The sequence below is a fragment of the Neodiprion virginianus genome, chromosome 3 (assembly GCF_021901495.1).
Source record: "Neodiprion virginianus isolate iyNeoVirg1 chromosome 3, iyNeoVirg1.1, whole genome shotgun sequence".
In the NCBI taxonomy this organism is placed as follows: domain Eukaryota; kingdom Metazoa; phylum Arthropoda; class Insecta; order Hymenoptera; family Diprionidae; genus Neodiprion; species Neodiprion virginianus.
The window spans coordinates 2,639,183-2,655,310 of NC_060879.1; the positions used below are offsets into that span (position 1 = coordinate 2,639,183).

Consider the following 16,128-nt stretch of genomic DNA (forward strand, 5'->3'; position numbering starts at 1 on the left):
GATTTAAACGACCCTTATCTGACCAATTGGACCCTCAGGAACTCAGAACTCGCAGCAAAAAGAGCGTAGGACCAACAGGAAAGAAATGGCGAGCGAAAAAGCACCTGCTGAAAAATGTCGAAAATTAAGGTTCTGGTTTTTTGGCTGTAACTTCTGATGCGATGATCGCAGTGTATTGTGACTGCGCCCAATCGATTTCTCTTGCAAAATTACATCCGATCAGTGCTACAATCAATTGATTCCAGCACTTTTCAAAATCGCGAAAATTTTCGCCAAAAATGGTAAGGGGTTAGCCTTACTTTTTTTTTGGGCAAAAAACTTTTGGTCTCAGATTCGATTTAAACGACCCTTATCTGACCAATTGGACCCTCAGGAACTCAGAACTCGCAGCGAAAAGAGCGTAGGACCAACAGGAGAGAAATGGCGAGCGAAAAAGCACCTGCTGAAAAATGTCGAAAATTCAGGTTCTGGTTTTTTGGCTGTAACTTCTGATGCGTTGATCGCAGCGTATTGGGACTGCGCCCAATCGATTTCTCTCGCAAAATGACATCCGATTAGTGCTACAATCAATTGATTCCAGCACTTTACAAAATCGCGAAAATTTTCGCCAAAAATGGTAAGGGGTTAGCCTCACTTTTTTTTTGGGCAAAAAACTTTTGGTCTCAGATTCGATTTAAACGACCCTTATCTGACCAATTGGACCCTCAGGAACTCAGAACTCGCAGCGAAAAGAGCGTAGGACCAACAGGAGAGAAATGGCGAGCGAAAAAGCACCTGCTGAAAAATGTCGAAAATTAAGGTTCTGGTTTTTTGGCTGTAACTTCTGATGCGATGATCGCAGTGTATTGTGACTGCGCCCAATCGATTTCTCTTGCAAAATTACATCCGATCAGTGCTACAATTAATTGATTCCAGCACTTTTCAAAATCGCGAAAATTTTCGCCAAGAATGGTAAGGGGTTAGCCTTACTTTTTTTTTGGGCAAAAAACTTTTGGTCTCAGATTCGATTTAAACGACCCTTATCTGACCAAGTGGACCCTCAGGAACTCAGAACTCGCAGCGAAAAGAGCGTAGGACCAACAGGAGAGAAATGGCGAGCGAAAAAGCACCTGCTGAAAAACGTCGAAAATTCAGGTTTGGTTTTTTGGCTGTAACTTCTGATGCGTCGATCGCATCGTATTGGGACTGCGCCCAATCGATTCCTCTCGCAAAATTACGTCGGATTAGCGCATGAAAGAATTTATTTCAGCACTATCCAAACTCGCGAAAATTTTCGCCAAAAATGCAAAGGGATTAGCCCGACTTTTTATTCTTATTTTCCGACTGAAAAGTTCTGCTCTGAGATGGGATTTGCAAGACCTCCTCCCGACTAATTGGACCGCCAGGAACTCAGAAAACGCAGCAAAAATAGCGTGGGATCAATGGGAGACAAATTACGATGTAAATATTTAATTATCACTGTGTCATCGTCGAAGTTACATCGATGTGACAAATCAAACAATCTGTCACCGCTTTTTACAAAAAGCAGAATGCTCTTAGCCGGAATAGAAGTGGACGTTTACTGCCAGCGCAGTTAGTCAAGGTAAGTAGGGGAACTGAATTGAAAACAAATTGTTCAATAGACCGGATATACGGTTAAAGTAGTTTATAATTTAAAATATATATATATTTATATATATATAAACTGTACATAATTGATATATTTATAGATAATATGTGTTTTAATAAAGTAATGGTGAGCGTGATAAATTAAACAAGTATCTTTGTTTCATACAAACTAAGAAATCCCCCAATTTTTCTGACAGTCGGATGAATTTGGGGGATCTCCAGTAATCACAAATTGTATGTATATGTTTCGTTTCATCTACATTAAATTCAACATTTTTCATTATTATACCCTATTCAGTCCATCCTACAAATACATTTTACAGACTGTTTTACATTTTACGATAATCACATATTCTCACCTATCAAATTTCCTGTACGTCGCAGTTTTTTTTTTACATTTCATCCAATCGCTCATTCAAATAATTACGGAAAATTCAGATGTTTTTGGGTGTCATCATCCTCTAAAACATTGTCAATGAATCGTTATAGTGCGAAATCACAAACAATCACAAATAGTCATTTCTGTTCACATTAAATACAGATTCTGATATAGTGTATGGGTATTTTATGCGAAGGAAAAAGAACATGACATGCGTTAATAACAGAACACGAGTCCCACGCAGACAAAATAATGTAGAGCATGTTTTTTGAGCTATGCAAGCCTTATTCCGAAAATATGCCAAGATTGATCATTGAAAGGCCTGTGCGTGTAAATAATATTATGCAATAACTGTGAAATGGATTTTGTAATATTTATATATCCATCGAGTCAAAGATGAAGTAGTCGAATAAGAAATCGTTGATAAAAAAAAAATTCGATTGCAATACACAAAGTCGCCGTATATCGTATACACTTTTGACTCTAGACGTATAAACTATTTACATAAGAAAACGTGGTCACGGAATAGAGAGATAGATTTTCTCCTATATATATTGTACTCATAAATAAGAATAATAATATTAATAATAATAATAATAACAACAACAACAATAATAGTCGTATATTAAATACGTTAAAGAATTAAATAATATGTATGAAATAGGTCTGAACATTAACAAACCATACAGAATAAGGGAATAAACGTCCTCTATAATTCCAATGCGTATTTACATCGATTCAAGAACTAATACTGCATGATTTTTTCTTTAAAAGTTATTACAATCGGTAAATATCAAAATTCGAATTGAAACCTCATATATTATATGTATATGGTAATACTTCACTCTCTGTCACATCGGTATATCTTTATTTATTTGCTTGCTTAATAATAAGAATATGATAAAAATGTTTATTAGAAAAATGACCAAATGACGACAGCTATTTCGAAACCGCACCTAGTAGTAAATCTAGCATCACTTCGTTTGTCTCTTTTTCCCTCGATTTTTCTTAAATAAGAACAAATTAATGTATGATAATAAATAACTAATCTCGGAATAGCTGCCACGGGTACGACTTAGTCGTGTTAATCGATATAATATTTGAGCGCAGCTGAATCCGTATTTCAAAAACTCGGTCGGATTGATATTATTTTACAATGCAAATTTGTACCACTACTGAATAAAATATGTTGGATATACATAAATACGTATATGTTTTCCGTTCACAAAAGGTCAAGATAACATTTTTAATGTTACAATACGAGGAAAAATAAGCACATTTGAATAAATAATTTCAACGTCAGATTCAGCTGCCTGTGGCTAATGTATATGTACGACGTTTAATTCAGGTTTGTTTGACCATTGTATAACGCAAATACAACGTCTTTTTCGTAAACAAAATTATTGCGTCAAATATCTATGAGGGTTTAGTCAATTTGAATAAGAATCTTTGTTGGCGTTGTTTTTTTTTTACAATTTTTTATGCCGTCCACTAATGGTATGACAGCGAAAACTTAAGGAACGTATTTTAAAACGTGCACGAATAACAGAACGAGATGTAACGAAAAAAATTTAATTCCTGTTTCATTTAGATCTAAGATCTTTGGTATAATATAGCTAGACTCAGAGATATTTGTCGCATTAAAGCGCTGTCGTACTTAACAAATTGTAATTTAAAATAATTATCGGTATCAATTGCCTAGTAGAGGGGTAAGTTTCAGCTACCCTGATAAGGCATCTGATCGGGAACAGACGATGAGTGATTTTGATTCGGACTGTGATAGTGAAGGCTGTTGCTGTCCTGTGACATTTCATTTCCCACCGGTTCTTCATACTTTCCTCTTTTGAATCTGCCGTAAAGGGACGAATACGGCAAATTGTAATGTATCGCGGCTTGATTTATACTCATGTGACCCATTCTGCAAAGAGAAAAAAAAAAAACACCTCGATATTACAACATGTAAAACAATGGCAGGGAAAGTAGAGTTTTTATTGGATTCACAATAGATATAAAAACAAATGTTTCATTTTAAATATACTGAAAAAAAATAAACGAGTACCAAAGAGTTAAGACTCCATTAATTAGAAACGTTAGAAAAGTGAATCTTAAAGGACTTAACCAAGCAAGAAATTAGTAACAGACGCAAGTTCTTTATTGCCTTAGAATGTTTGATTCACACTCGCGGACGAAAAAGTGTTTCTTGAAATACAACTAGGCAACATTTTTACTGTTATATAACAGGTGTTATTTCTCACCTAACAGCCTCGAGAGCTTCAGTCATGGCGTCTTCGCTCCAAGGCGTCGGATTGCTCCTGCTCAATTCGATCCCCTCTCTTTTGCATCTGCCATAAAGAGTTCCAGTCGGGATACCAAATTCCGTGGAAGCACGCTGGACGGACGTTTGTCCAGACCGAATCGCTTCCAAGGCTCTGTCTAGGTCAGCGGGCGACCACGTGGTCGGACTGGCGTTGAAAGGTGCCGCTAATCTGATCCCTTCTCTCCTGGCAATCTTGTACAAGGTGCTTGAGGGTATTCCGAAAGCTTTCGATGCCTTATTAGCGGAAATTGTTCCCGTCCTCAGAGCCTCCAAAGCGTTGTTCAGACTCTCGTCGCTCCACGACTTCGTCGGACCGTCTTTTTTCGGCGTATCGATACCGAGTCGATGCGCCCGTTGCCACAACGTCGTCGATGGAATCCCAAAAGTAGCTGTTTGTATGTAAAATATCAATGTTAAAAATTGAATAAACAACTTGCACAACTTGTTCAACGACTGTGAATAATCGTTGTTACGATTTTCGATACTCACCGGATGCTTTTGTGAGGCTCATATCGTGATTTCGCAAAGCGTCCAGAGCGGCGTCCATGTCGTCCTGTGTCCAAGACTTGGATCCGTGATGATGGGAGCCGATTTGTCCGGAATGTGATCTGCCGTTGTCCCCGCCATCGGAATGACCGGAACTGCCTGACGGCATGAGGCCAAGAAGCTCTGGAGTGATCATCATCATGTTGTCATTATCGCCGGTCGTTTTTGAACTGACGCTAGCTCGATCTGACATATGACTATCTATATCTATCGTGTCCGTCGAGTCCATCGTGTGCAGTGTCTCAAATTTTATTTTAACACTGTCACAATTTTGTATTTCTGTAACATATAATTAACAACCATCGCAAGTATTACCACACGCTGTGATTTTTGTGAATTTCGCTTTTGTTTTTTTAAGCTTTCGAATCATCTTTACAGACGTGGCAAAAAAGAAAAATAAAAAAATAGCCAACACCCCCAACAACGGTATACAATCAATTTATAGTCATTCACATCCCCATTTTCAATTTCGATTTTCCGAGTTTCGTAGAACTCTACCTTATTGGAAAAAAAAAGAAATAAATAAACAAATAAACACCCGCCGTCGTGCGGTTTGAATAAACGATTCGACGATGATCATTTTACGGTTACGTGACTCTATTAGACTTAAAACGGTATTACGATAAGAGGAGGCCCCCCCCCTGTCCCACCTCCCTGCTCGTATAATAAAATGATGTTGCGTGGGCAGCAAATTCAATGCGGAGGAACGCAAATTTAATCACAACTAGTTAAGTCTTATTAACCCAATTATTTTGATTTGTCATCAAGCTAACATGCCGTAGTACAACGTAATTATTGTCATCACCGGTTTTTACCTCATAGAAAATTTCCATAATATACATACTAATGAAAAATTAAACAAAGAAGACGCAAAAAGGTAAAATATGGAAAAAATTTCCACGAATCGTATTAATGATAAAATTCATTCATTCATCTCTTCATGTACCCCATTACTTCCGTTGTATACCTATACGTACAATATACTTGATGGTTGTTACGCTACTTACTGCTCACTGTTTTCATCATCACTAATTATTTCGTTTAAATATTGGTCGAATAGACACTTTCCGACCTATCGTCGTTCGTATTTCAACTGTATTCTAAATAAACAGTACCTAATCAAATCTAAACTGTCATCGATATGCTTTTCGAAACACACGTTCATTGTTATCATACGTGTATAATAGTCTACGCTCGTCCTGACGTATGCCGGTATAAATAAAGGTTTATGCATTATGTCACAAAGGAATAGGTACATATTAATATACCTGTCGATTGGTGATCAGGGTCTCTCAAATGCGTTATCGTAGTACCAACTAGAGTAGCACTGGGAGGTGTAGGTTGAGTTTCGGGTGGTAAATCAACGTCTCCTGGATCCGTATGGTGCCCGTAATGTCCCATTCCTGTGTGACAAAACATCTCACCTTTATTTCAAGTGATTAAAATCTGTCCTAAAGTATCCATTATATAGATATGCCCCACACCTTTGACTATCGACGACGAAACCTCATAAAAAATTTCTATAACCAATCATTATTCTCTTTTCCTTACTTTTGTATGCTTCTTCTTCTTCTTCTTTGTTTTTTTTTATCTCTCTCTCTCTCTCTCTCTCTCTCTCCCTCTCTCCCTCTCTCCCTCTCTCCCTCTCTCCCTCTCTCCCTCTCTCCCTCTCTCCCTCTCTCCCTCTCTCCCTCTCTCCCTCTCTCCCTCTCTCCCTCTCTCCCTCTCTCCCTCTCTCCCTCTCTCCCTCTCTCCCTCTCTCTCTCTCTCTCTCTCTCTCTCTCTCTCTCTCTCTCTCTCTCTCTCTCTCTCTCTCTCTCTCTCTCTCTCTCCTCTCTCTCTCTCTCTCTCTCTCTCTCTCTCTCTCTCTCTCTTATCGTTAGTTCCTACGAAAAAAAAAGGAAAAAAAAAAACTTTTCAAGCGTCATTTCCAGTTACGTATATCAAACTATTTCCTTACCCTATAATAATATTATGTCTATCAGTTCCTCTTTCCGGATACCGTACGTGTACAGAAACTGGCATAGTGATGCATACTTATACACTTTTTATAACGCATTCTATCCATCCATAGATCCATCGATACATACATACATACATACATACATGCATACATTGCATACATACATATGCTCGAACCTAAAAAACCATCAATTTCGGTAAATGTAAACTTTGTTTTTCCCCCCCTTTTATCGTACACGATCATAGATCGACGATCGCGACGAAACGTGTACCTAGTTAAATATCACTCGAGGTATATATATATATAATCTTTCGGATATCAAGCGCATTGTATAAACGACATATACATCTATACACGCATATAAATGGGGATGTGAATGACTCAGTATTGTTCGTACCACACACAAACATATAACAATATTACTATTTTACACACTTAAAATGTACATGTTTATCTAATTAATTTTCATCACCGAATTCCCAGTGAACGATGCTCCACGTGTTCGTGGGAGATAGGGGAAAATCGTAGAAACGAACGAAAGAAGCGAGCAATGAGAAAAAAAAAAAAAAAAAAACGACCTCGATTCGTGACTGTTACAAATATATTAATTTTATATTAATTGTTGAAGGAAAAAAAAAACAATGAAAGATTTTTTTATTCGCTTTTAAAAGATAGGAAGTGTAAAAACAAAAAAAAAAACGAAAAGAATGGAATGAAAGAATATACATTATGTCCGTAATAGGCGAGGGCGAGAAATTTGACGGTGGATTTTTTGCTAGAGCACAGTTTATTATTTGTTTAAGTTTCTTGATTATTATTTTTTTATATATATATTTTGTTTTTGCAAAGAAATTGTTTTTATCGTTTCACGTTCAGGTGTGGGGCAGCAAATCGCGTGAAATCCACTTACCGTTATTGTTGTTCGTGTTACCGTTGCTTATTTCCTTTTGTCGCGATTCTAAAACTATTGTCGGCTCACCGAACTCTTCATCTTCGGTCTGCCAGTCCCTGTGATTCTACAAATCGAGAGACAGAGAGAAAAAGATAATATTGAATATACATTTCTCAATTGTTCTCTACTTTCTCCATTTCGTCTATATTTTTATTCTTTCATCTGTCGTCATCATTATTATAACAAAAAACGCGCGCCGCCTTCTTAAAATCAATTCGCGCTCAAAAATCTCTCTTCATCGTCAATTTGTTTCCTCTACATTATACATGCATGCGTTTTATTTCAAATTACCTTTGACGGTCAGGTCTGATGCTAACAGAGGAAAATAAAAAAAAAAAAAATAAAGAAAAATTTCTCCCGCTTTTGTCTCTAAAAATTGTATAATATACGTATATATAATAATAATATTCTTTTAATTGCGCTTCTTTTGTTTATCTATAACGTCCGAATTTCCGGTTACCCCGAAGGGCCTCCTCCCCTCCCCTCCCCGCTCCTCTCCTCTCCGCCCCTCTCATCTCCCGTCGTCTCACCGGCACTCCTCTCCTCTCCACTCCACTCGTACTCTCATAATCTCAAACGATCGTCAGCTTACCTCTTTGTCGTCCCGATTGTTGAATCCTTCGGTTTCCTCTTCTTTGTACTTCTCGAAATGCCTGTTACCCGGTGTATCCGAGGACCTTGCCTCAAACCTAGGCCTTTTATACCTCGGATGATGCTGTCTTCTAAGCTTTGTATAATTCAAACGTGGTGTACCGGTACCGGAAGAATCACGATCCCTAGGCGGTGAACTTAGGCTAACAGAAGACGGTGGACCCTCTCTACTTTCCGGTACCTCGCAGAGGCCCTTTATCTTCAATTGATCCGCAGTCTTCAGGAGTGACTGCAACAACGCAATTAAACAAGGCCGTCAAATTTTAACATCCTCATTACCCTTTCGTACGTCCGCCGATAACACGTTAAAATAATGATAATTCGAAATTTTATACAAATTTTTTTTTTTTTTTCAAAATCCCTTCTTTCCCTTCATCAATTTTTTCCCTTTTTAATTACCGTACGTTGCGATTCATTTTTTTTTTTTTTTTATATTTTTCTCACGTTTCTCATTCTCCAACAGACTATCGTTTTCGTTGTCGTCGTCGTTGTTATTGTTACACGTATAACACGAATCGCGAATGTTATTTGCAACATGTATATTATATACGTAATACGTACATGTACATTCGACACTCTCGATAAGGCCGCTTCTCCCCCCACTACTCGAGTTGGAACAAAGCGCGCTCGTTGTCCCAAATTTTCTCAGATACTCTCGCAAAATAATAGGTCCGACGACAAAGTAGAAACGTCGAAAAGAAACCAGCCCAACTACTGTCACAGACTTTCGTCAACCCTGTTAATTCGTGAGATTCTAATTTCAATGCGCGATTAAACGCACGTCGATCTCATCGATGTTAATTAAACCAATTCTTAGAAATATCCTCCCCTACAGCCCCACAACCGGCCCTACATCGAAAGTTTCTCTACACCGCAACCCAACATTTTTCTCTTCCTTCTTCGCCGTTCGTTCGTCATCATACCCTGTACAATATTAATCCGGCAATGCAGTACCCCGCTTTGTCGTCGGTTCCGTCGCTGAATCCGGTTTTCTGTTCTTTAATCAACGCCGAAAGGGGGAGACAAACCCGCGGCGGCTTCGGGTGGGTGGGGGGGGGGGCGATTAGGCGGGGTTCAGGACACACGACGAGAACGATGTATACGTGTATAACCTCCCCCACCCCCATCCCCCTTCACCCCAACACAGCGCACCCACGAATCGAGGCTGAGGGGGGTGGAGGGGCAGTCAGACACGACGCTGCGGACCTGCGTATCGACCATCGTACACCCCCGCCCTCCACCCCGCCGAACCCTTAACGAACTTCGAGAGACCTGCACCCCCCCCCCCCTCCGCCCCTTTGGCGGTGTTCGCAAGGTGGGTTGACGGGTAAGGGGTAAGTTGGTCGGGTGATGGAGGTGGCGGTGGGGGGGTGTCGTGCATATTAATGTGTTTACAAGGGTATGTGTAGAGTTGCCTGTACGATATATATTATATATATATCAAGGTGTCGGTGCCTGCGTCCATCTTTTTTTTTTTTTTTGTTTGGTGCATTTGTGTGTGTGTGTGTAGGGGGGGGGGGATACATATGTGTATTACGATTATCGTCACATGCGTATTATATGTGTGGCAGGGTGATTCGAAAAATGATGTATTTTTTTTTTTTTTTTTTAAACGCTCTTATCCCACGACATTTTAATGTTTGGTAGAAAAAAGATCGTCCCATAAAAGATGACACCTCTGTCTCGATAGTCTGATGAGTCGCGATCTTTTAATTATTATTTCCGATTCATTTGCCGTGAGAAAATATGACTTTTCGTTACAAGTTTAAATACTCGTAAATTGCCGAATGTTTTTTTTTTTTTTTTTTTGTGTTCAGCGAAACTCATGCACAAATTCGAGCTTTCGAAAACTCTGCGAGAAAGCATATTTATCATCGTTAGAACACACGTTTTGGAGTTACGTGAAAACTATCGATTTTTATCGAAAAAGAGAAGAACGGTAATGTTCGAATGATGATAATTATTGATATAACAAGGTTTGTTGAGTGTGAAAAAATATTGAACCAAGTTTACGAGTGAAATTTTCTACCATGGTCGATTACGAGGTCCGTGCGTATATACATATACAAAAATATCGGAAGACACGTAACTCGAAAATTGGTTTAACAGCCCCATTCTATACGCAATTCTGAACAAAGCTTCGATCCATTTTCATTTGACTTAGAAATAAATAAATCGCACGGATTTTACGAAATCGCGATGGTAAATTCGTAGAATTCATGCCATTTCTTTATCTCTGCGTCAAATATGTTGAATATTATTTTTGCTCATAATTGCTTATAGAATGAGGCTGCTCGAGCACTTTTCCGTGTTTGAGATACGTGGATCTCGATATTTGAAGGCATAAACGAAAACGTCTAAATCGATTAGGGAACGCTTAAATGAATTGGGAAATAAAAATCAACATTTCAGGGGGTAAGAGCTAGAACTACGTTTCTTTTTTTTTTTTTTAAACCACACAAACGTGTCGGATGAAAAATGTGAAATAAAAAAGTAAAAAAACAAATAACTTTCTAGGTGTTGCCACGATGAAAAATCGTAAATTATTTTTTCCCGAAACTACACCCTGGTATATATACGTAAACTTATACGTGTAGGCGAAACCGCGTTTTACGCTTTCTATAGTAACGTTGAAAATAGAAGTGTCAAAGTACGAAATGTTTTGAAGACGCAAGGATCTGTTTTACGGTATTTTTCAAATTTAGGAAGTTCAATCTCTAATAAATAAGAAAGGAGTTTAAATACAACGATTTCCAAAAATTTCTTATTACCAAAATGTCCAAAATTTCACTCAAGTTCCACTTGCGATACAATAACATCGTAAAAAATAGAAAATGAATTTCCCGTTTTGCAACTTCACTATTCTTCTTTCCGCGAAATAATAATAATAATAATTCAGCAGAACCGAAATAATTTTACCATTACAGATTCAAAACGAACGTTCCGCCGTACGGCGATGAAGGAAAAAATAAAATGTTCCGTCCATTAGTCGTATAAAATTCGTATAAAATATATAATTGGGCAGGCGATGCCCTTGAACCCCAACAAGTATTGATTTGTGAACTCTGTGTTTGTACCTAGCATGAACCAGCTCTTTCTTCCTTATTTTCTCGTCTCTATTATTTATATGAAAAAAAAATATATATATATATAAGCAAATGTTTAGTTTCACAATAAACGAGGATTTTTTCTGACAATATTTGTAACGTAGTCAAATTACTGCGCGGTAATAATGTTTAAACATTTTTGTATAGTTTGTTCAAATATCAAATTTTTGTTTTAATTTTTATTATTGATTACACCTTTTTTTTTATATATGTATATATAATATAGGGTTATGCACAATAATACCGTAACTAGTTACAATTTTACCAATCGGAAGAAAAATGCTGATCGAATGAACTGGGTCGTTTTTATATTCAAGATAAAATTTTCTTACGTTCGTACGTACACGTCAGTAAATAAGTCAAGCAAAATATTAAGTGTGTGTGTGTGTAAATATGATATATATAATCACATGTTGCTCGCAGTGCCGCGGATTGTAAGAAAAGGGAAAAGAAGAAGATAAACATGAGACTGGGTATGTATTTCTGGTATACAACGTCAAGAGAAGATAGTGTGAAAGAGACAGAGAGAGAGAGAGAGAAAATAAATAGAAGAAAGATGAGAAATGAGAGGGGAAATGGAAGACGGAAGCAGCCTCCCCACCCTTTCCCTTTCCGGAAAAAGAAAAGAAGAGTAGAGAGAAGCATGGCAGCTACTGTTACGAATACACCGAGCGTAACGGAATTGATAATGTAACGACGTAAGACGACGTGGGTGGTGGTCATGTTGTAACCTTGTATACGTATACCGCTCTAGTTGCGGCTGTGATGGTTGTTGGAGATGAGAGAGAGAGATTTCTGAATGGCTTGCAAAAGAAGTTTCACGTACGCTTCTCGTTCTCCTTCCTCGCCACGTGCTTTTCTTCGTGATAACACGTGTGTACGTTAGGGTGATCCTTACTTGGGATGTCGGTGATTTTTTTTCAGACCACCCCCCAAATCGACTACAAATAATTAAAAAACAATTTCCTAATTTTTTCACATTTTTTATATCAATTCTAACCCGTGCCTGTGAATGGATGGATATCATCATTTAAAATACACCTGTTTCACATACATTCTCGGCATATAATTTATTGTAAGAGTGACGATGTTCGAATCAATCTGTAATTGCGGAGATTTAGTGAGTATTGGTGCTACTGTCTGAGAAAAAATTCACACCAATATCGACGAATTGCACACCCTAGAAATTTGACTTTTTCTTTTTATTTATAAGAAATGCAATTCTCCGTATTACCTGGTATGATGATGTGAATTTTTTCTCAGATAGTAGCACTAATGCTCATTAGAACCTCACATTCATGGATTTTTTCGAACATTATTACTCTTACAGTAAAATATATACTAAGAACGTGTCCGAAACACGTGTATTTTAAATTTGGAAATCCTTCCTCTTACAGGCACGGGTTACAGTTGATATAAAAATCTGAAAAAAATTGTGAATTGTTTTTCAATTATTTATAGTTCAATAACATTCTAAATGAGGACCAACCTAGTGTACGTACACCTATGTATAATATTTACTGCGTATACAGGGTGGTCCATTTAAGTTGGCACAGCGGAATATCTCGAGAATCAGCCATTTTGGAGAAAGATGTTTGAAATAAAAGTTTCATGGTTCGAAGGGGAAAAAAAAAACACTTGCGCCATCGTACTTTTGATTTGGTGGAGGTGAACATTGTTTTTTTTTTTTTTTTTTTTCCCAAATCGAAGCGTGTACTTTTTTTTCACAGATTTGCATTTTACACATAAAAATGATAAACTTTTATACCAAACATTTTTTTTTTATACGACATCAATTTTTCAAGGTATTTAATATTGCAAAAAACAAAGTCGTTTTAATCCATGCTCAAAATTATGCCCGTCAAATTCAATACACTTCTAAATAAGTTTTATAAAAGATGCGTGACAGCGTGGTAAAGTTCCTCTATCCCGATGCCTCTGCAAGCATTTCTAATCCGAATTCCTTCATATTTTCTGGAGTGATTGACTTTTTCAATTGCAAGTAAAGATTTTTTGGCGACGAGAAAACAAAAAAAAAAAAATCAAATGCAACAAATTACGATTGATATATTTTTTTCCATCGCAAAACAGATTGTACGTATTGAAATATTTTTTCAAGAGATAAAATAATATGAAATATATCGCGTGTATTTATTTATTTATTTATTTTATTGCTTTTACCTCAATACATCACTTTTGTTCGATTCCTTTATCAATTAACTTCTTCCGCAATTTTTATTCCACCTATCGTTATTATGCGTATAATATTTTCTCGACGCTTCGTCATGTAAAAAACGCTGCATCGTTTTCGTCGGCGATCGCAGCAGACACCGTATAATGAATAATCGCTGCGCATACTGTACGACTGAATTTCGATATCCTGCGTATACGGTATAGATGTATAAGATACATGCATATACAATATACGTAATCGTGTATAAACTAGCGGCGCCGATTCTACTCTACTCATTGTTTTAATTACGGTCTGCACGGAGTATCAATTTTCCTCCGCAATCAAGATGCTTCGGAAAGAAAAAAAAATTTATAACAAAATACAAGCAGGAAGCGCGTGTTGTTACAGGCACATACACGATATACGTGCGGTATATAGTATTAATTATCCGTAAGGAAAATTAAATAATTCTATTTTTCTGAAGAAAAATAAAAAAAAAAATATACATATATATAGCGAAGAAAAACAGAAAGAATGGAGTAAGGTTATAATTAAACAAATTCGAAATCAACAAATAATTTCATTCGAGAAGTCACGCGTCGAATATATTCAACTTCGAATAACAGATTTGTAAATATCGTTGTACCTGTTATAAAACATTCTTTTTTTATTTTTATTTTTATTTTGTCAAATTATCAATTTTCAACTCGAAAATGCTTGTTCCGTGCGCAGTTTAGGGTAAGTGTATCTCTATTTTCTCAAGGATTCAATCTACTAGGTTGGACGGGTATACCTACTTAAAGGTGAGGCAACCACCGGTTGTCGGATGTTTACGAACGTGTGGAGGCAAGAGAGAACCTGATAATGCCGACACTCGTCCGATGTCTATATCTATACCCCACTTACGAGAGAAGAAGGAAAGAAAAAGAAAAGAAAAAGAAGAAGCGGACAAATAGAGAGAGGTGGAGTGTTTCACCGGACAACAAACGGACGTATGCCAGTGTAAACTTGAAAGTGGACGCGAAAACGAGAGAGAAAGACAGGAAGAGAAGAGAAAGGAAGAGAATAAGCTTCCTTCGCTTTCAAGCCGTTACAGGTATATGACGTACGTTTATTATATCTTTCTATTTTTCCGCCGTCTCATCGCCTGTAATAATACCGCAATATTATCTGTGAAACGTAAACTGCATTTTAAAAAAACACTGCAAATAATTACACGCTTCTGTGTATAAATTGATGAGATTGAAAAAAAAAAAAAATATTTATAATCCTGTGGAGTTTATAATTCATGAATCAGTTGATTACGGACAGGAATATCGTACGAATTCACGATAATACACCCCCCCCCCCCCCCCCCCCCAAAGATTATTGCACATAATCCGTTCAGATCTGATTGAAAAGGTGTTACTGCTGCGGCTGAACAGTCCGTTATATTTTAATATGTAAATGTTGATATCGGGTGAATATGTAATTTTGAAAGCATGTCTTTTCCAAGTATTTTTGAGATCAAGGAAATAATCCGATAAAGACCGTAAAAAGTTTTATTTTCCACGCATTCATACGGTTTTGAGCGTACAGAGTCGACGAATTCTTAAAACCACTTTCTCAGATGGCGTCGTAGAACAAACTATCATATTCGTCTTTTGGGATGAAAGTTTCTTTTGAAAAATACCGAATAACACTAGTTTTCAGTTCAAATACGAAATTTCAAGAACTATCGAGTCAATGTGATTTACTGTATAATTATACAGTATAAACATAACTTGTATTAGAAGAGTTGATCGGTAATTCTTGAAATTGCGTACTTGGAACTCAAAAATATTATTATTAAATGTTTTTCAAAAGAAAAATTCACCCCGAAGAAGGAAGATGACAGTTTGTTCTATTGCGGCATTTTATAAAATGATAAAAAAAAAACAAATTCAAAACTGCCTTAATGCGTGGAAAAAATGACGTTATGTAACACGAGCATGTTTTACATGTTTTTCTATGCGTGTTTTCCATACCCAAATTACCCATTTCTATGACGGTCGAGCAAGTCTGCGAATGCGCGCATGCGCGGAGTACTGAAAATACCAGTTTCAAGCCTACGAGTTAGAAATGATAGTTTCAGTACTTCTGAGTACTCCGCGCGTGCGCCGCCGCGACAAGACCAAAGTTACGCGACCCTAACCTCAATCTCGTACTTCGTGAAAGACCGAGTAACATACTCTTGTTATATGAAGAATCGTGTGCAACGATGAGGCAACGGTCTTTTCGCCTTGCGTATTCGCAATATTCGTCTTCTTCTCACTTACGACTCATATTGCAAACTTGCGCTCGGCCCGAAAAGACAGAGTTTGCCTTTTATGGACATTATCGGATTCTTCGACCTCAAAAATACTTGAAACACGTGTTTTCAGAAGTAAATATTCACCTGAGACACCAAAAAC

General features: G+C 37.3%; 1 protein-coding gene across 6 annotated transcripts in view; it reads right to left on the reverse strand.

Moving 5' to 3' along the window:
• Positions 1-1,935: 1,935 nt before the first annotated feature.
• The window catches only part of LOC124300230 (protein bric-a-brac 2), a 34,275-nt gene continuing 20,082 nt past the window's right edge, over positions 1,936-16,128 (reverse strand). For 3 of the 6 annotated variants that reach the window (XM_046754063.1, XM_046754066.1, XM_046754060.1), the window contains exons 4-9: positions 8,358-8,645; positions 7,724-7,829; positions 6,119-6,274; positions 4,794-5,129; positions 4,243-4,693; positions 1,936-3,905 (exon numbers count right to left, since the gene is read on the reverse strand). In XM_046754063.1, the coding sequence (XP_046610019.1) occupies positions 3,704-3,905; positions 4,243-4,693; positions 4,794-5,129; positions 6,119-6,274; positions 7,724-7,829; positions 8,358-8,645 (1,539 nt within the window). In that variant the 3' untranslated portion in view covers positions 1,936-3,703. The remainder of the gene's footprint in view (positions 3,906-4,242; positions 4,694-4,793; positions 5,130-6,118; positions 6,275-7,723; positions 7,830-8,357; positions 8,646-16,128) is intronic. The other 3 variants (XM_046754061.1, XM_046754064.1, XM_046754065.1) reach the window with 3 other exon arrangements.